This window comes from Zootoca vivipara, chromosome 6, assembly GCF_963506605.1.
Source record: "Zootoca vivipara chromosome 6, rZooViv1.1, whole genome shotgun sequence".
Classification (NCBI taxonomy): Eukaryota; Metazoa; Chordata; class Lepidosauria; order Squamata; family Lacertidae; genus Zootoca; species Zootoca vivipara.
The window spans coordinates 93153863-93174648 of record NC_083281.1 but is presented as its reverse complement, the minus strand read 5'-3'; the positions used below and the strand labels follow the sequence as shown (position 1 = coordinate 93174648).

The following is a 20786-nucleotide window of genomic DNA, read 5'->3' as shown; positions in this document are numbered from 1 at the left end:
TTATTCCTGTTGGAGGCACTGGCATCATCTCTCTAGGTTGCTTTTCTGCTGCTAGTTTATCTCATTTCCTTAGCATTCAAACCACATCCTGTCACCCCCACTGAAGGACACATGGCCTCCACATTCCCTAGCCTGATAGTGTTCATTGCTGTTCTAAATTTTCTATAGAATGTGCTCAAATATTATTGACACTTAACTGAGACATCACAGGTCACGGGCAATATAGCTACCCCCACCACCTGTGTTAGTTTTTTGAACTTTAGTTACAAACTTTACTTTGTTGTTGGAACTGTGTGTGGTGGCTCTTTGCTGGCTGTGAAATCTATCAATATTACCCCAGGATTCAGTAAAACTGCAATCCTATACACACTGACTTGGGAGGAAGGAAGGCCTGTTCAATTCAGTGTGACCAGATCTCTTAGTGATCTGCCATAAATGAGAAAAGGATTTCTGACTGTCAATTGTCTATAGCAATTATTTAAAAGCTTTCCCACTTTAAATTAGATTGCTGAAAAATACTGGGGGAAACCAGGCATGGCTTTTTGTACGGAAGGACTTGTGAGCTTGGTTGTGGTACCATAGCTGCCAAGTTTTCCCTTTTCTCGCGAGGAAGCCTATTCAGCATAAGGGAAAATCCCTTTAAAAAAGGGATAACTTGGCAGCTATGTGTGGTACTCATCAAAAATCCTTGGGCTGAGCATGTTCTCGGAGTGAGGAACCTTTTTCCTTAGCACTTAGCATAATTCTGCTCTGCTGAGATGATCATCTTAAAGCGACTCACTTGGATTCTTAAGGGTGAAAGGGGACCTCCAGGTAACTGGGTCCCAGGGTGCTTAGGGCTTTACAGGTCAATGATTGCACCTTAAGTTGGACCCAGAAACAAATGGTCAACCAGTGTTAACTGCTGTAGGGTAGGTGTACTGTGAGCTTGACTGTCTTTGTCCTACTAGTACTCTAGCAACTGCTTTTTGCAGCAATCGAAGTTTCCCAACTGTCACCCTTTAAGGGTAGCCCCACATAAAGAGCAATGCAGTCTGGATGTCACCAGCGCATGAGCTTAGATCCATTGCTCTGAGCAGGACCCCTGGCTGGTGAATCAATGGCAGCTGATCAAAGCTGCTCCTGGCAATCAACATCTCCTGAGCATCTAAGGAGAGAGCCTTATGCACAAGGTTCATTCTGGCCACTAGAGGTATTACTTATTCTAAGCCCCATACACAGAAGCAACTTCAACTACTTCCTCTGTGTATCACTAAGCCAGCCTTCCTTACCCTGGTGCCCTCCAGATGATTTGGATTACAACTCCCCTTAGCAGGGATGTCAACATGAATAAAATATGGGGGGTCAGGGAAGCCCCATCCTGCATAATCAATCACATAAAGTGGTGCACACATACCGTTTGAATGGCAATGTCCATCAACAGGGGGGGGGGTGCTCAAATATTTTATGGTGGCAAAGGGACCTCAGCCCCTGGGAGTTGACTCCTATGCCCCTTAGCTCCAACCAGCACAGCCATTGGATGCTGAGGCTGATGCAGTTCAAAGCATCTGGAGGGCACCAGGTTGGGGAAGGTTGCATTAAACAGTGCACAAAGCACTTTATTATTCACTAGTGTCATTCAGCCCGTTAAATAAACGGGCGCTAGAACATATGTGAGCGCTGCGCGGAGCACCAAATCGAGAAGCCGGTCTGAAGAGTCAGCACCCAGCAATGCCATGCTGGATTGAGGAGGCAATGCTCTGTGCGGCGTTGCTTGGCGTTGACTCTGCAGACCAGCTCCTCGATCCGGTGCTCCGTGCAGCGCTCCTGGGTGCTGACCCGGCAGGCCGCTTCCTTGATCCGGCGGCCTGCTGGGTCGGCGCTGATCAGCGCTGCGCGGAGCACCGGATCGAGGAGCCGGTCTGCAGAGTCAGCGCCCAGCAACGCCGCCCGGAGCATTGCCTCCTCAATCCAGCATGGCATTGCTGGGCGCTGACTCTTCAGACCGGCTCCTCGATTTGGTGCTCCGCGCAGCGCTCACATATGTTCTAGCGCCCGTTTAGGGGGAGAGGGGGAGAGCATGCGCACAGGGGGAGAGCACGCGTGTGTGTGCGTCCAGTCTCTGCATCCAATCCCTGTGTCTGTGGGGCACATGCGCAGTAGCACAAACCCAGGGACACAGGGAATCTGGACGCAGAGACACTTGCACTTTATTATATAGGATTCTTATTGCAATTTTCCATTACTGCAACCAAGTGAGAGAGGGGAGTGGCTTGTCTGAGGTTCCCTAGTCAGCTTCATGACTAAGATTTGGACCTGCTTCTCCCACAAACAAACCCAAAGCTACATTGGCCAGTCTCCTTTCCATGCCTGACTGAAGGCGTGAAGGTGAAGGTAAAATTCCCATTTTACTGCCAAGGTCTCTAGTAGGTTCAGTGATTTCTTAGGAGAGGGGCTTCTGATGTGTGCAGAGACCGCTCTGACCTGAGCCCAGGGACTTCCCCAAACACTTCCATTGGGGGAAGCAGGTCGTAATGGATGTTCCTCTGTGCAGTCTTGCTTTTTCCATTACGATGAGTTGGGCAGTCCACATCCACGAGAGGTTTGTGTGTGCACCAGAGCAAAGCTAAGGTTTTTCACAGGTGCCTTGTCTAAGCCAAAGCAACCTGATGCAGACTGCATTACCAGGTACCAAATAGAATCATGCAGTTGGAAGGGACTCCAAAGGGCCAGTTACTCCAACCCCCTGCAATGTAGGAATCACACCAAAGCAAACATGACAGATGGCCACCCAACCTCTGCTTAAAAACCTCCAAGGAAGGAGAGTCCACAACCTCCCAAGGGAGACCATTCCACTGTCAAACAGCTCTTACTGTCAGAAAGTTTCTCCATATGTTTCGTCAGAATCTCCTTTCTCATAACTTTGAAGCCATTGGTTTGTTTCTATCCTCCAAAGAGGGAGAAAAAAACCTTGCTCCATCTTCCATGTGACAGCCCTTCAGATATTTGAAGGTGGCTACCCTATCTCCTCTTAGTCTCCTCTTTTCTAGGCTAAACATACCCAACTCCTTCAAAAGCTCCTCGTAAGGCTTAGTTTCCAGACTCTGGATCATCTTGGTTGCCCTCCTCTGCACATGTTCTAGCTTTGTCAACATCCTTCTTAAATTGTGGTGGCCAGAATTGGACACAGGGTGATATTTGCAGATAACTGGGTAGTAATGTTATCTGTAAACATAACAACAACATCAACAACAGGGTAGCTGTGGCAATCCCAGATCCATTTCCAGTCATTCAGAAACCATGGATGGGATTCAGTTCTGTGTTAGCTTGTGGGCAAACCAGAAATGGATGCTGAACCATGTTGATACCAGCTTTCTGGTCCCTGACATTGTCTTGTCTGCACCGTAGGATAATTTGGTACATTCTCTTTTTAGCATTTTGCATGTTGTTGATGGTCCTTCCACAGATCAGCTTAATTTTGTTATTTTATGTTTTTACATAAATGGTATCAGAATTAAACTTCTCTCTCCTCTTTAAACTGAGAGTACTTGCTGTAATCGCCCTCTGGTGCTTTTTTTCGTTTCTCTTTTCATTAGTTATGATTTTTTATTACTGTAACTGATTTGTACCATATTTGTCTCTGCTGCACACATCTATTTGGCTGCTTTCAATCTCAAGTGAGTATCATTTTATAAATATTAAAATTATTTAATATTTGATACTCGTTCCTTTTTTGTTATTACTTTCATCACTACTTCTGAATATACACAGCCTACATAAAGCATTTCATGAGCCTTCTCATCCAAACCATTTAAATAATAATAATAATAATACAGCCAATGCTACAGAATACTTTTAAGTTGGGTAATGAAACAATCACTTTTTAAGCTACTGGAAATCACAAAATATGTCTGGTCCTGGAAAAAACTTGACAGTTGTGGAGAGAAACTTTTTTGTAACCCCATAAAGGAATCTGGAATGAATAGCAGTGATTTTCTCTGTTCTCTTGTTTTGCTTTCCTTCAGCAGTGGAGTGTTATGACCCAATAGTACCAAAAACTCTGATTCTAACCCAGCAATCACTTCTCCTTCATTAACTCCAGTAATGTTGTTCTCCACTGGAAAGATTCATTATCGCTGAGATAATGCAGAGTAACCACAGCTTGGCTTAGTGATGCCGTGATCAAAATCAAACACACATTTCTGCACAAAATTGCTCAGGCTGATAAGAGTTATTTTCAGCCACATGTTTTCCTTTCCCCCACTGTTATCATTCTGGAATCCTGAGCAGAGGTGAATTAAATATTTGCGGTCCCCAAAGCAAGGAGGCTTTCCGAGAAGAGATCCTGGCTGCTTGGGGTCTGATCTCCCTAAACTCAGTGGGGGTGAGAGAGTCCAATGAAGGAGACCTGGGTGAGTGAACCTGCTGCATTTATTGGCCACGCAGCTCCTTCAAGCCACCTGTGACTGACTTCAAGTGTTTACCTGACCAAGCTGAAGCAGATAGACCACATCTGTAAAGTAAGGATAATGCTGACTTGTTCTGGACTTCATTACTATTTGCAAAAGCACATCTTTTGAGATTCCCCGGTATGAAATTCTGGAGTAGTATTATAAAGATTGTTTTGGTTTCCGTGCTGCTTATTTGGAATTTCTCTTCATATTTTCCCTGAAAGGTGGCCTGCTTTTTCTCTGTTTTCTTCTGGAAAAGGTGGGTGGGGAAGGATCAAGAGAATCCTCTTTCTTGCAGTGAGAATCCAGGATGGCAGATGAAGAACACTTCCTGAAGAAGATGCTACCCACTGGCCACAAATTTTGGAGGGTGGGTGGGTGTTTTCTATTTGTATTTGCCACAGTGGTGGCCTTCAGTAGGGATTGAGGGATCTGTTAAATTCAGTTTCTCCTGCTTCAAATCTTAAGTTCAGTTCCTATTTCTGCATCATTTTACAATAAAAAAACTACAGAGAAAATTGTATGCATTTTCATGCACGTTTCTCCTAAACAGAGACATTTTTGTACACAATTTTGACCAGTTTTTGTTTTTATAAGGTTCCTTTCACTAATGTGTACATATCTTCTGTTAACATAAGCTTTTTATGCTTGCTTTTTTTTGCAAGCTGCATTGCAAAATTTGCATTGTGAACTGTTTCAGTTCGCAAGCTAGTTTGGGAAGTGTGAGTTAGGTGAATTTGCATCAAAATGTAAACCAAAACAAATTTCTACCCTATCTCTTGTCTTGGGACAATAATTCCAGAATATAAAAGGTTTGTACCAAAGAAGGCAACCTAGCAAAGTACAAAAGTCATATTTATGTGGTATGTTTTTTAATAAAAAGCGAGCCATCTGGTCAGATTTTCCTGCCACTTTCTCCCATCCTTTAACAGGTGAGTATCTTGTCTGTTTTGAACTGCAACCTTCTCAAAATGTGATGCTGTGTGTTCTAATGGGCTGGGCTTCAAATAGTTCTCCAACATGCATGGCACCCCACACCTCGACTTCAGCTTACTGGGAAATCAAGACTGGCCCAAGATTATCCAGTGAGCATCTTGGTTGAGTTGGGATTTGAACTAAGCAGTCTGGTGCCCTCCAGATGTTTTAGACTATAATTCCCACCAGCTCCAGCTAGCATGGCACGAGGTAGATGAAGGCTCAACAATATCACCATCACATTACATTGGCTCTCTGTTGCAAAGGGCTCTATATTTTTGAGATAGTTGCATTTTTGTAGCCAGCCTTGCTTGGCAGCCAGGATGTCTGGAAACAAATGTGGGATCAAATAAGGATCCGTCACTGCCTCTTCCAAGATGGAGAGTTTTCTGTGCAGTTGTAGATCCTGTCCTCCGGATTGATCTGAATTGGACCATTTGCCTCTCAGCCATGCAGTCTCTTGAGCAGCCCTGATACTCTGTAGCTATTAGATAAGGTCAACTGTTTCAATATGCGACCAAAAGACACATTGAGTATCTGGGAGGCATCTAATTCGGCTTTTAGAAGTCACCCCTGAAGCCCAATTGGAAGGCCACACATTATGTTAATCAGGGAGAAGTTTCTGCTGGAGTTAGAACCCAGGGCATTTGTCCTCCAACTTGCCAAACCTCATTCAGGCAGAAAGGCATTTCCTTGTTAAACCACCAACAAGAATCTGTAATTGCATCCCCAAATCTGGTCAGAGTTTTGTCAATGTTTCAAGCTTCATGCCTCATCATGCAACTGACTGGAGATTCTGGATCCCACCCTGGAATTTGTAACTGAATATGGATTGTGCTTCTGCTTTGCCTATAAAATAGTGATTTTTCGAAACAGTTCAAGCCAGTGCAGATAACAATGGCTTGTTAAGCAAGATTTCGTATCTGGAGTGAGACTTTTTCTTTAATATATATATATTTAAAATCTTAACTAACTCCTTTTCTGCAGTGAATACAACATTGTTCAATGCTTCAGTTCCACTGGCCCCAAACAACACTAACATTTCTGTGGTAAGTAGCTGGGATTTATTTTCTACTCTGCCTCCCCTCCCATGAATAATAACTGCTGCTTGCAGCAGTTTACATGTTTTACCTAACTCCATAGACATAGCTGTCAACCCTCCCTTTTTTGTGGGAAACTCCCTTATTCCAAGCCAAAGCTGTCAACCTTCCCTTTTTTTGCTGGAAATTCCCTTATTCCAATGCCGTTTCCCGCTGCTATCCTGGATTGTTAGATATACCCTAGACTGTCCCCGGGACAGGTGAGGCTGCTGATCCCTTATTTTCAAATCCGAAAGTTGAGAGCTATGTCCATAGAGTAGGCAAAACTAGATAAAGCCAGTGGAATTAGGGCTACTTCCATGAAGATAGAACTCTTTGCTTGCATTTATAAAACTTTATTTTCTGACATCTCAGCAATAACCAGGCCAAGTTCAGTGTGTTTCTGTTGGCATTCAATGTCCTGAACAGGTTTGGGCCCAAATATCAGAGTGAGAAGGCCTTCTCCTGCATTGACCTGCTCAGGCACTAAGATCAGAGGAGCAGGCTCTAGTGGGGGGGGCAGAAGAGCCTTTTCCGTAGTGGCTCTGTGCCCATGGAATGGCCTCCCTGCTGGCTTCCATCTTTACCCCACGTTTATATTCTGTCATGGATGCTTTAGCTGAGATTCCTGCGTTGCAGGGGGTTGGACTAGATGACCCTTCAGGTCCCTTCCAACTTTACGATTCTATGATTCTATAATTCTTCTGAATGCCAAGTGAAGACATACCTTTTTTGGTCAGGCTTTCAGAGGCTGGTGGTTTGTCATTTGAATGATGATGCTAATTACATTTTAATGTAATTTATGAGAACCATGTTAATGTTTTGCTTACTGTCTTTTTAAAAATCTTGTTGATGGCCCCTGCATCCATTTTTGGTGAAGGCAGGGCCGTCTTAAGCATATCTGGCGCCCTGGAGCCGTGGTGCGAACTATCACTCCGGCGCCCCCGCCCCCCCCCCCCCGGGTTTCCGAGTGCAGCTATCTGACGGGCGCATCGCGGCTTTCACGGGCACTGCAGCGTGGGGCCCCCCCTGGCGGCCTGGCGCATTGCCCCACCCAGCCTTGTCTTAGAGCCGGCCCTGGGTGAAGGACAGTAAAGAAATCTATTAAGATGTAAACGAATAAAAGAAGGGAGAATTCAGCCATTTCTTTTTCACTTTCTGACCAGTGTTTTCAAAGGACAAGCAAGACATTGGGAACAGCCCTGACACAGCAAAACAAACATGCATATTCTATATCAGATTAAATGCACCCTATATCAGGTGCATTTATCTTATATCAGCGCTGTGGGTCAAACCACAGAGCCTAGGGCTTGCCGATCAGAAGGTCGACGGTTGCAATCCCCGCGACGGGGTGAGCTGCCGTTGCTCGGTCCCAGCTCCTGCCAACCTAGCAGTTTGAAAGCATGTCAAAGTGCAAGTAGATAAATAGGTACCGCTCCGGCAGGAAGGTAAACGGCGTTTCCATGTGCTGCTCTGGTTCGCCAGAAGCAGCTTTGTCATGCTGGCCACATGACCTGGAAGCTGTATACCGGCTCCCTCGGCCAATAGCGCGAGATGAGGGGTCCCTTTACCTTTACCTATATCAGGGTGAATCTACAAACCATGTAGATTAGGCTGAGAAAAAAAGATTTGATTAAGTCCCCACCCCCCAGATGTTTTAGACTACAATGGTCATCAGCCCAAGCTAGGATGGCATAATTAAAATTTCCTATCAACTACAAACGCACCAGGCAGCCAGAGGCAAGCACAGGAGCAAACTCCCTTGAGCACACCTGAGAAGTTGTTTAAATCATAGAACTGTGCTGTGAATCAACCAAAATTTCCAGGTACCCAGTTGAACAATGGTGACTGCTGCCACCCAGTGGGTATTTTGCATTGCTTGAGTTGATTCTTCACTCTTTATCTGCCTTCTAACCCTGCAGCTGCTTTTTTTAATGGGATTTGATAGTGTTATTTCATGGATTACAAATAGCAAAGGAATGGAGTATGATTACTCATATAAATCAGAGCAATCCAAAGTGTTTTTAGATAGGTCAAACTTGTTGAAGAAGGTTGTGAATGTTAATTGTGATAATCTTCAAAATAGCTTTTCTTCCATTTTCAAGACTTTATTATGAAGTTAAAATAATCCAGTAAGAAATATGAAATAAAATAAATAAGAATTAAAACACTGTACAAAGCAAAACAAAAGTTTCAAAAGAACTTTGTGCAACCTTGAAAAACTGTATTACCAGTCAATTCTGCTACTACTAATATTTCATTTTCTAGTATATACTCTACACTTCCCTCTGACAAGCTTTTCAGACAGGATAGTGATTAGGAATGTTAATCTTCTAAATTCAAGAGATTTGTGCCTTTTAAGACTAACAGCATTTTACTTGACAATGAAAACAAATTATTGTTTAGCATCCTTAAAAATACTGTTGTTTGTTTTCTTCCATCCTTCAAGTACAATCCTATTAATGTAACAGCTCTGGACTGGACCCAGCTGAGCAAAAAGGAATGTCTGAAATATGGAGGAAGTCTGGTGGGGAAGTCCTGTAAATTCGTCCCTGACTTGGCCCTCATGTCTTTCATTCTCTTCTTTGGGACTTATTCCATGACTTTGACTCTGAAAAAATTCAAGTTCAGTCGCTACTTTCCTACAAAGGTAAGTAAAGCCACATGTCCTCTCAACTAGCCTTCCCCAAGCTGGTGCCCTCCAGGTGTATTGGACTACAACTTCCATCAGCCCCAGCTAGCGCAGCTGAGATGGCTGGAAGCTGATGGGAATTGTAATTCAAAACATCTGGAGGGCAACAAGTAGGGGAAGACAGCTCTGTACTCCAAAGGCAAAACTTTTCAATCACAAAATGCAAGTTGATCCGCTAGAAATACTACCAGGAAAGTGACCTGCATCCAAGTCTGAATCCAGTGAGCTCTGCAAGGGGGCACAGAACCAGGTCAAAGGGGGGCAATTGATCATAGAAGTGTAGAGTTGGAAGGGATCCCGAGGGCCCAGTGCAGGAATCTTTTTGCCCAACATGGGGCTCAAACCTATGACCCAGAGATTAAGAGTCTCATTAGGAGGAAAACAGTTTGGATCCCCCAAAAATCTATAGGCTACATGCTAATCAGTTCTATCCAACACTCCCCCCCCCAACTAGATCAAGCTGGGTACAATTGTATTATTTTATTTATTTGCCTGCTCTTCACCCTAAGCAGGGTTACAAACAGTGTAAAACAGCTGCACAAATTTAGTAAGAAAAAGCACTTCCAACTCTAGGAGAAGGCACATTTATGTAGAACAGGCATCCCCAAACTTCGGCCCTCCAGATGTTTTGGACTACAATTCCCATCATCCCTGACCACTGGTCCTGTTAGCTAGGGATCATGGGAGTTGTAGGCCAAAACATCTGGAGGGCCGCAGTTTGGGGATGCCTGATGTAGAAAAAAGGCAATGATTTCTTCTGAGCCAATGGGGTGTGAACCTGAAATAAAATGAGGTGTGAACCAGTTGCTTTAACCAGCCTGAGCTTGAAACCTCTGTGTGTCTGCTCATCTAGCTCCCAGAAGCTGCAAACCTGCAGATGGCTCCCCTTCCTGCTTACCTGCGTGGCAGCAAAAATGATGCCAAGGATCCCTTGCCTTTTCCTTCCAAACCCTGTCTCCTCTTTTTTTAGGTCAGGGCCCTGATTGCTGATTTTTCCATTGTCTTCTCCATCCTGTTCTTCTGTGGAATAGATGCCGGTCTGGGACTGGAAACTCCCAAATTGCATGTGCCCAGTATAATTAAGGTTCGGATTCCCTTGTGGGTTTTGATGTGCTCTTATCTCCTAATGCTCCCCTGCTCCACCCCTTTGCTTGCTTCTTCCAAAAACTTCTATGTGTAGCTTCAAGGTTTTGTTACTGCTTTGTGGTTGGCTGGCCCAGTTACTTGAACAACAACCAACAGTCATAGGGAACTGGTATATCTCAGGAATGGGGGGAACCTCAAGCCAGAGGCAGATTTAGGGCAGCGCAACCACTTCCACACACATGGCGCCAAGCCAAGAGAGACAGCACAGGGTGCCACAACCATGATGGTAGTGCTCATGCAGAACAGAAGGCGAGAGGGCAGGGGTGTCAAATTTGAAAGATCAAGGACTTCCCCTGCTCAAGCCCAGGGTCAAATGCTGTGCCACACAGAGCTCTGCTCAGCCTTTGGGACTCTCATCAGACCACAGCCCCTCTCACTGGGTCACGCCCCTTGCTGGTCCTGCTCTGCACCCTTTTCTTGAATGCTTTTGCCTGGCTGGAATCTGTCTCTGAACTACAGTGATGCTCCTAGCTTGCCTGGAGATATGTGTGTGTCGGAGTTATATACACCTGACTTATTTGTGTGGCTGGAGTGTAGTAGTCATTTGTCACATCTGCTCACTTCTGCCTCCAGTTTCACATTATTATTTTTCTGGAAACACCCACAAAGTTGTCCATGAGAAAATGTGGTTTGCCCATATATATATATATATATATATATATATATATATATATATATAGTACAAACAGATCAGTGTTTGGTCTGAGAGTTGCATGTAGGATTTTCAATGTCTCAGAGAATGCTGAACTTGGAGCATGCAAAGCAAGTTGTGCTTGAAAGGGATTGGGGAGGGCAGAATGATCTGGACCATCAGTCGCCCTAATTCAGACCCCAGTGTGCTGAAAAATGTATTGTAACTAATGTCCATAAATGATGCTTCTCTCTCCCTTCAAAGTAGAATAAGATTTTGTTTGTTTGTTTTAAAACAATTTCTCAACTGAAATCTTTTCTTTCTCTCTTATTGAATGTTCTAACCTGGCCACTTTCTGCTTTCTTTCTGGTTTGTGTTCTCTCCCTTTGCTACTTTTCTAGCTCCGAAAGCTTATTAGTGATTTCTCTATCTTCATGTCCATACTAATGTTTGTTGGTCTTGATTGTCTTTTTGGACTGAATACTCCAAAACTACAAGTGCCTACAGATTTTAAGGTAAAATCAATGAATCAGATCAAAACGCCAACTTGCCCCAACTAGAACTGGATGAATTAGTCAATTTCGTTTCTTTGCAGTTCCATTTTTCTCATGTTAAATTTAGTTCTTCACATTTCCATATCAATTTCAATTTTTAAAGAAGTCCTCATTAAAAATTGTCTGCATTCCTATTTCATTTCAAATACACATTTTAATGCAATCTTGCCCAGTATACACATTTTTGTATGGCAATTTCCCCTAGCATAATACATACCTTTATTCTGTTTTCTTGGCTACCTGCCTTTCTGCCCACACTTTCCCCTAATATGTATATTTCTGTGCATGTTATTTGGTTGGAGAACTGCACTGCTGAATTCAGAAAAAGAAGAATATCCAGGGATAGCTATGTTTTTTGTTCACTTAATTAAATCAAGTATTTTCTTGCCCATGCCCATAGCCCCGGTGCCTCCACCTTCCCCCTGATAAATTTGCACTGAAGTAATCAATTCATTTCAACCTTTCTTATTGTTTGTTTCAATTTGTCTTAAGATACTGTATAGGCCTGCATGGGCCACCTGACATCCCCTCCATCTTGGGCTCCCAGGCTATATGGCTTCCCCTGTCCAGCTACATTTCTGCTTTCCATTTGAGCACTTTTGATGTTGAAATCTGAAGTGAGAGAGAAATTGCCCTCCCACGCAAGGCAGACCTGTGCTGTAAGGCAGCATGCAAGAAATGTAGGGCTCCTCCCGCCAGTCTTGTGTGCCATACTCATAATGTGGTGATAGGTAACCTTCTACCCTTGAACTGCATTTACAGCCCACTCGCTTAGACCGTGGATGGTTTGTGTTCCCATTTGGCAAGAATCCCTGGTGGATCTACTTGGCCAGCGCGCTCCCTGCTCTCTTGGTCACCATCCTGATCTTCATGGACCAGCAAATTACAGCAGTCATAGTGAACAGGAAGGAGCACAAGCTCAGGGTATGCTTTCCTTTCCTTTCCCTGCCTTGCAACTTGGGTGTTCACCAATGCTGAACCCACTGAGAGAGAGAAAACTGTCTGCTGTGAAACCTGGAAGAAGGCATTGATGATGGAGTCATGGTGGGCATGGAGTTCAAAGGCCCGCTCATTTGGAAAAGGAAAGGGATAGGATCAGTATACAAGGCCAGGAACATAGAACTTTGCCTTATCCAAAGTCAGACCATTTGTCCATCCAGCTCAGTATTGTCTATACCAGTGGTTCCCAAATATTTGGGGGCCACTGCCCCCTTGGTTCCATAAACTCATCTCCACTCCCTCCTACCCTATAAAAAGCATTAGTCAGAACAGCAGTTTGCACAACCGACTAAGAAAGATAATAAAATTCATAGATTCAAAGAACTGTAGAGTTGGAAGAAACCCAAAGGGTGATCTTATCCAACCCCCTGCAATGCAGGATTCTTTTGCCCAATGTGAGGCTTGAACCTATGGCCCTGAGATTAGGAGACTCACACTCTAAGAACTGGACTATCCCAGCAATTTTTGTGGAGTCTAGAAGTAGAAGTTGTCAGTGTGGTGTTAAGAGTGCCGGACCAGGGTTTGAATTCCCACCTGGCCATCCTGTAAATCACTGGGTGACCTTTGGGGCCAGTCACTGCCTCTCAGCCTAACCTACTTCACAGGGTTGTCAGGGGGACTAAATGGGCAGGGGGGAAACCATGTGTACCACCTTGAGCTCATTGGAGAAAAGGTGAGATATAAATGCAATGAATAATCTTCCCTTACAATTAATTGTGAAGTTATGCAAAATCCCATTAAAACTATGCAACAACATTGATGGATTGATCCAGTGATGCCAATTTTTCAAAGTCATTTAGACCTCCAGTACCCCTTGGCTCTTAACGCCCCTCTCAGTAATCCCATTGCCCCCAGGGGGCAGTACTGCCCACTTTGGGAAACATTTCCCCTTCTATTAATCTCTTTGATCATTTATCCACAAGCTTGCATAAAGACTCCATGCTCCCCAGGTTTCACACAGGAATCTTTCCCATCCCTGACAGAAAATGGTATGTGAGCAGAAGGGTGCATATGGAATGCTGCTAAGATTTATATAACATAGATTTCAACTTTAATCTGAAAGTTAATCTGAAAATATAAACATACAATTAAAAAATGAGTGAAATTTCTAAAATACAACCCAGGATGAATGTGGGTTAACAATTCATATTCAGTATCATGAATGACAATTGATATTCAGAACCCTGGAGAATGCCCTCGAAATATACATGATCGGGCAGTAGAAAAATGCCTGTTCTCTATCAATCCATTCATCTCCAGGCTTCCCTTGCATGCAGAATTATTTGGTGGAACAATTGGTCAGCTCACCGTATCTGTTTAGATCAGTCAAATGTTTACTTCTGGCAACAACTCTGTAATTTCTTTCTTTATTGGCTGCTGTGGAAGACCCCTTGTGGGTTGAAATGCCCGTAGCCTGCAGCATTCATTTTATTATTGCTGTGTTTATAATTATTAGGGGCGCAGGTGGCGCTGTGGTCTAAATCACTGAGCCTCTTGGGCTTGCCGATCAGAAGGTCAATGGTTCAAATCCCTGTGACGGAGTGAGCTCCCGTTGCTCTGTCCCAGCTTCTGCCAACTTAGCAGTTTGAAAGCATGCCAGTGCAAGTAGATAAATGGGTACTGCTGTGGCGGGAAGGTAAATGGTGTTTCATTGCGCTTTGGTTTCTGTCACAGTGTTCGATTGCGCCAGAAGCGGTTTAGTCCTGCTGGCCACATGACCCGGAAAACTGTCTGTGGACAAACACCGGCTCCCTCAGCCTGAAAGCTAGATGAGCGCCACAACACCATAGTCGCTTTTGACTGGACTTAACTGCCCAGGGGTCCTTTACCTTTTTACCTTTTACCTTATAATTATTTCATTCATTGTTTATGTATCTTTAAATGTTGGGGAAGATTAAACTTGAATTCTATTTTATATCAATTTTAATAGCAATCCATACATTTTCTTTTGCTCCAGCCCAATTTTGTGGCTTAGCTGACCCTTTAGAGGTCCCTGTTGTGTGTCCTGTGTATTGTTCCCAGCTTTACCTTGAGATGCTGGAGATTAAACTTTCTGTATTCAAAACAGATGCTCTGCCACTTTGCTGCAGACAGGAGTTATCACAGCTCTTTTTCCCCATTGTTATACCTGACCATACTTCTGGCTTAATCCTTAATCTTCGATTTCTCTAGTTTTTCAGACAGATAAGTTGGCACAAATGCTTTTAATGTGTCAGTTATATTGAGACCTTCTTTGGCTAAAAGGGTAGAATCCAGTTCCTTCTATGAAAACAGTGTGCCCTTTTGTTTCAGAAAGCTGCTGGCTATCACCTGGACCTCTTTTGGGTGGGCGTCCTTATGGCGATCTGTTCATTCATGGGGCTACCATGGTATGTAGCAGCCACAGTCATTTCCATCGCACACATTGACAGCTTAAAGATGGAGACAGAGACCAGTGCACCAGGAGAGCAGCCTCAGTTCCTGGGAGTGAGGTGAGGCTTCCTTGAACTGACCTGTAAATAGAAGCGCAATGTAACAGTGTTCTACATAAATTCCTCCTTGACCATGTGGGTTTTGGGGGAGCATATTATTATAGCAGGCCTGTTACACATCTTGCAGTTCACCAGACTGTGTTTCTGGCTGCCTCCTGTTCACCTTGCATAGATCTCAGTTCAATGGTCCTGTTATGCCAGTGGCCACTAAACCTGGCCTGCCATCAGCATAATGTAAGCAGAATCCTATGCAGTTCTGCCATTCGAGTCAACAGTACAACAATGTCTGTCTGTTTGTTTGTTTGTTTGTTTGTTTGTTTGCTTGCTTGTTTGTTTGTTACTAAATTTGTAGATCACTTCTCAGCCATACACCAACAGGCACTCTTAACTGTGCTTATGCTAGGCATGGGAAGAACCGGTCCATGCACAGTGATGACCTCTAGTAGAGCATCACAAGAGTTTTAGGCTGTATCCTGTGCACACTTACCTGTAGGTAAGCTCCACTGAATGCTGTCCAAGTCAACATTCATGGGGCTGTGCTGTAGATTATGGTGAACCACAAACAGAGAATGTGGTAACAGTTGAATCCTCAATTTCACTGCTTCTGTTCTTTTTCAGGGAGCAGAGAGTCACGGGAATCGTTGTCTTTGTTCTGACTGGGATATCTGTCTTCCTGGCTCCTATTCTAAAGGTAACACATTCCAGAGATTTTTGTCATCATCTTAGGCATAGGCTTAGCATGTGGTTTCTTATTTTTATCCAAAACTTTGGCCCAATCGGAACATCTACATCAGATTAATTTCAGTTCAACCATATATATATATATATATATATATATATATATATATATATATATATATATATACATACTTACTCAGATATAAATCCTGCCATGTTCAAAAGATCTTACTCACAAGTGAGCATTCATAGTGTTGCAGCCTTCAGTGACTCATCATTGAAAAGGTAGATTACTCGAGGGAACATGCCTTAGCAGCCCTTGCAATAGCATTTGTGGAGATGTCTGATAAAGAGGAAGCCTCACCTGCCTTCTCTCTCTCTCTCTCTCCATAGTACATCCCAATGCCTGTGCTCTATGGAGTCTTCCTCTACATGGGAGTGGCCTCGCTAAATGGCATCCAGGTAGGAATGTGAATTGTTCTGGCAACTTCATAATGATTTTGGCGATCACCACCTATATCTACCCACTCAGGTTATTGCGTAAGTGGCCAGGTTTCTACTCAGCAATGGGATAGTTTGCTCAGAAAGGTGTAGGCTACGTTTCTGCAGGGTTTTGTGGGCAAGGTACCATCCACAGGCCCACCTGCTTCAGGGAGCCCATCTCCTTACTGCACCAAGCCCAGGGGATCCTTGTCCGTGGGGCTGCAGCTGAGGTGCAGGTGAACTATTGATGCCAGCCCCACTATCAAGCTGCCAGGGACTGGCTGGGTGGGGAGGAGTTGGGGGAGGCACCAGCTGGCGAATCCCCTAGGGAAGCCCAGAGGACAAAGGTCTGGGGATGGTGGTGGGGCACTGAGGACAGTCAGAAGACAAAGGAGGGGAGGAATGGTAGGCTGCTGAAGAAGCAACAGGCGTGAGCGAACGAGAGGGAAGAGCCAAGGGCAGACAGTGGTTCAGACTCTGGGCGGGAAGCTTCCCAGGAGCTTGCCTGTCTTGCTGTATTAGGCTCCCCTCCCCCCCCCCCGTTACCTCCAAGAACACGTAGAGCTATGCATTAGGGCTGGGTGATATCTGCTTTCCAATATAGTAATAAGCAGCCAGCTAAACTTCATGATATGGTGGTACAGTTGTACCTCTTCTTGCAAACGCTTCACGCTGCGTTTTTTCGGGATAAGAACGCAGCAAACCTGAAAGTGTTTACTTCCAGGTTTCGCAGCGCACGCATGGGCAGAAGCATTCTGCGCGGTTCACGCATGCGCAGAAGTGCTCTATCACGCTTTGCACATGTGCAGAAGCACCAGTCTGGTTACGGACTTTTTGGGGTGCAAACAGCACCCCAGAACAGATCGTGTCCGCAACCAGAGGTACCACTGTATATTACAAAGTCGGAAAGGAGGCAGGGAGGAAGAAGGCAGTTGCCGGCCATGGAGATGATTAGCCTCACAGTCCGCAGCTTCTGCCTCTTCCTGAAAAGGCCAAGCGGGCAAAGTTCCCTCCCACCATAGCTTACATCTGTGTTGGCAGCCTCTGGAGGAGGAGTGGTTTTAGGGAGAAGCGGGAAGCAGGAACCATCAGTCCTGGCAACTGTGCTGCTCCTGCCTTGAGGGTTCCCTGTGTTTCCTTGAATAAAGAATTAAGCTTCCTGGTCATTTCTGCATTTGAGTGCTGACCTGCATCTGAGCCAGCCCTGACAGCAGCCCACAGAAAATGGACTTTATAAAATTCTGTGCTTAGCACAGATCCTTGTACAGTGGTACCTCCAGTTACAAACTTGATTTGTTCCAGAGGTCCGTTCTTAAGCCAAAACCGTTCTTAACATGAGGCGAGCTTTCGCTAATGGGGCCTCCCGCTGCTGCCGCATGACTTCCGCTTGCAAAGTTCGCAACTCGGGGTTAGCGAACTTCTGGGTTAGCGGAGCTCATTACCCGAAGGAGGACGGTACGTAACCCGAGGTTCCACTGTACATTGTTCGCATTTAACAAAACCCTCAATGATTGCTTCAACATCTTTGCCCCTCCTCTTCACTGGCCACCCCCCAGAACTAGTCTTCATGCCTTCCTTCCGTTTCCTTGAACAGTTTTGGGATCGCTGCAAGCTCTTCCTGATGCCAGCCAAACACCAGCCTGATTACGTCTACCTAAGGCATGTCCCCCTCCGGCGAATCCACCTGTTCACCATGGTTCAGATTGTCTGCCTGGCTGTTCTCTGGATCCTGAAATCCACTGTGGCAGCCATAATCTTCCCTGTGATGGTAGGCAGCTATGTTCACTGTTGTCTCCTGTTCTAGGGCCCACTGGGAGAAGGTTCTGGGATGTGCACATCCACCCACAAAGCCAATGATCTGTTGCCCAAAATGTGTCTTATTCAGATTTCTTTTGTTACTAAAGAAAGCAACTTTCCCAGGATTTTGACTCACTTATAGTGTAAAAATATTATGGAAAATATGGTTTGATATAAAAATTGGAGTATGGCTGAATATGCAGCTGTAGATGTTTAAAATGAAGACCCCATGGAGGGGATGGGGGGAAGTCTCGAGATTCAGAGAATCTCTTTACAGTATATGGATTTGTTATTTTACAGTTTGTGTTCATTTACAAAACCAATAAAAGTTATTGCATAAAAAAGAAAGCAACTTTCCCCAGCCTGGTGCCCTTCAGATATTTTGGGCTACAACTCCGAACAGCCCCAGCCAGCACTGGTGGGAGTTGTAGACCAAACCAGGACTCCAGGTTGTTGGATGAAATTAAGCAGTGAATGCCAACTTCTGTCCAGAGAGAGAAATATATATCTGTTTCTGTGGGATGGGAAGCAGTTAATCTGTAGACCATCTCTTTGTCTGAGTCAGGGTGCAAAAGAGAAATGGTTCCACCTAAGAGCTGGAAAGTGCCAGGCCCAAACCCAGCCTTTCCGTGCCTTCCACATGTGAAACTTTGAGCAAGGAGTAAGAAACATGAATGAACTCCCACTCCAAATTGCATCACCTCCAAAGAATTTGGCCTGCCAGTATCAGGGCCAGGAGTTCTCCTCTTGCTGCTGCTTCTACACCAACCCAGGTCTGCCACAGAATCAGCCCCTGCAAGGAATCAACCTGTAACCCACTGAAATTTGATCTCATTCATTGCACTTTGAGTACTTGGATTCTAAACAACTCATAGTCTTCATGCTAGATTATTTGAGCCTTGTCTTGGTGAGTTTTTGTTTTCCTTTCTTTCTCTCTCTTTCTCTTTTTTTCCCCTCTCTCTCTCCTTTTAGATTTTAGCCTTGATTTTAGTCCGGAAGATGCTAGACCTTGTCTTTTCCCAACATGACCTCGCATGGATTGATAACATCATCCCTGAAAAGGATAAGAAGAAGGAGGAGGACAAGAAGAAGAAAAAGAAGAAAGGCAACAAAGGGGAGGATGATAGCAGTGACGAGGTGTGTCCGTGACGCTTGGGGGCAGTGTGGTGGGACATGTTTCTTTCTTGCCAGCCAGACCCATTTAATCCATGGGTAGGCAACCTAAGGCCCGGGGGCCAGATCTGGCCCAATTGCCTTCTAAATCCGGCCCACGGACAGTCCAGGAATCAGCGTGTTCTTACATGAGTAGAATGTGTCCTTTTATTTAAAATGCATCTCTGGGTTATTTGTGGGGCATAGGAATTCGTTCATTGTTTTTTTCAAAATATAGTCGGGCCCCCACAAGGTCTGAGGGACAGTGGACCGGCCCCCTGCTGAAAATGTTTGCTGACCCCTGCATTAAATGGTCTGCATTGGCACTCGTTAAAGTCAACGCAAGGAGCAGTTCTTCTCTGAAAAGAAGCATTACGGAGGGCCTACCTCTTTGTACCATTTGAGATCCATTGCCACATATATAGTATTTCCACATAAGAAAGTGCTTCTTCACTCAGTGCAGAGCTAAATCATGGAACTTGCTCCTACAGGATGGCCTCCGATTTGGATGGCTTTAAAAGAAGGTTAGACAAATTCCTGGAGGAGAGGGCTATCAATGGTTACTAGCCAGGATGGCTCTGCTCTGCCGCCACAACTGGCGGCTCTTGCTCTTGTGCTCAGGTCCTGTTTCCGGGTTTCCCACAGGTATGTGGCTGGCTGCTGTGAGAACAGGGTGCTGGACTAGATGGGCCCACTTTGGCCTGATCCAGCAGGCTCTTCTGATGTTCTTAAGCACCAGAAACTAAAGCAATGCAAGTTCAAAGACCTGGTGTACATCTAGTATGTTTAAATGTATGCTATTTAACTTTTTTTAAAAGAAAGAATATTTCAACAATTTAATACACATGACAATTGAGTGCCCCAGCAATGAATTGCTTACCAAGTTTGTTGAGGTTTTTTTTTTACTTAGTTTGTTTTTGAGTGACTAAAATTTTCAAACTGAAACAACATTACTACAGTCCCTGTGAAAGAGTTTTAATTTATTATGAGAAGTGCTTTGGAAAAGCCATGGTAACTTGGCTGATTTTCTGCCCAGCCTCTAATATGAATCTGAGTCTACCTTGTGGAGGATGCGATGTACAGTATTCCAAATACTCAGATTGTATGTGTTTTCCTTTGGGTTGGGTGTTGTGTCTGCCCTGAACCTGGACTTGTTCACTGTCTCTCTTTCCCCTTTTCTCCCAGCCCAAGCTCCCCAGTCCCTCTGTCATAACCATCCCACTGGACCCTGTCCCATCTGAACCCCAAAACAGTATGCATTGCATTTCCAGTAAGTAACATGCTCACACTCTGTCAGATATTTAATTAACAGCTAACTCAGCAACTTAAAAACCTTTGGACATGATTGTCCAGAAACACAAGAGCCACTGAACTGAACTGGAACTGGCCAAGAAGAGGAGAAGGCCTGTCTTCTTGCATATTTCCCCTTCATTTCAGTGGGGCTTTATCTTTTGTTGGTTACTAATCACACTAACCCATGGTGAGAATGAGACATAACTTGAGTTCACGTTGCAGCTTGAAGTAATGTGTGCATGTTTGCAGGGTGGGGATAAGGAGACAGACGGAGCATTTGGGTGCTTTTAGGGTATTCTCTGCCCCCAGTTCTTCAAAACCCCCCCCCCGGTGCAGTTAATTTTCTAGTTTGCCTCTCAGTTTATTGACTTGCAGGAGGAGGGTCCTTTAGGAGGGTCCTTTAGAC

General features: G+C 44.6%; 1 protein-coding gene across 1 annotated transcript in view; it reads left to right on the top strand.

The window, feature by feature from the left end:
* SLC4A5 (solute carrier family 4 member 5) overlaps nucleotides 1–19238 on the top strand; it is a 79301-nt gene extending 60063 nt beyond the window's left edge. Inside the window, exons 14-22 of the mRNA XM_060276400.1 lie at nucleotides 6393–6454; nucleotides 8934–9134; nucleotides 11355–11468; nucleotides 12270–12431; nucleotides 14799–14977; nucleotides 15596–15668; nucleotides 16049–16117; nucleotides 17733–17906; nucleotides 18908–19238. Of these exons, the coding sequence (XP_060132383.1) occupies nucleotides 6393–6454; nucleotides 8934–9134; nucleotides 11355–11468; nucleotides 12270–12431; nucleotides 14799–14977; nucleotides 15596–15668; nucleotides 16049–16117; nucleotides 17733–17906; nucleotides 18908–19084 (1211 nt within the window). The 3' untranslated portion in view covers nucleotides 19085–19238. The remainder of the gene's footprint in view (nucleotides 1–6392; nucleotides 6455–8933; nucleotides 9135–11354; nucleotides 11469–12269; nucleotides 12432–14798; nucleotides 14978–15595; nucleotides 15669–16048; nucleotides 16118–17732; nucleotides 17907–18907) is intronic.
* The last annotated feature ends 1548 nt before the right edge of the window (nucleotides 19239–20786 follow it).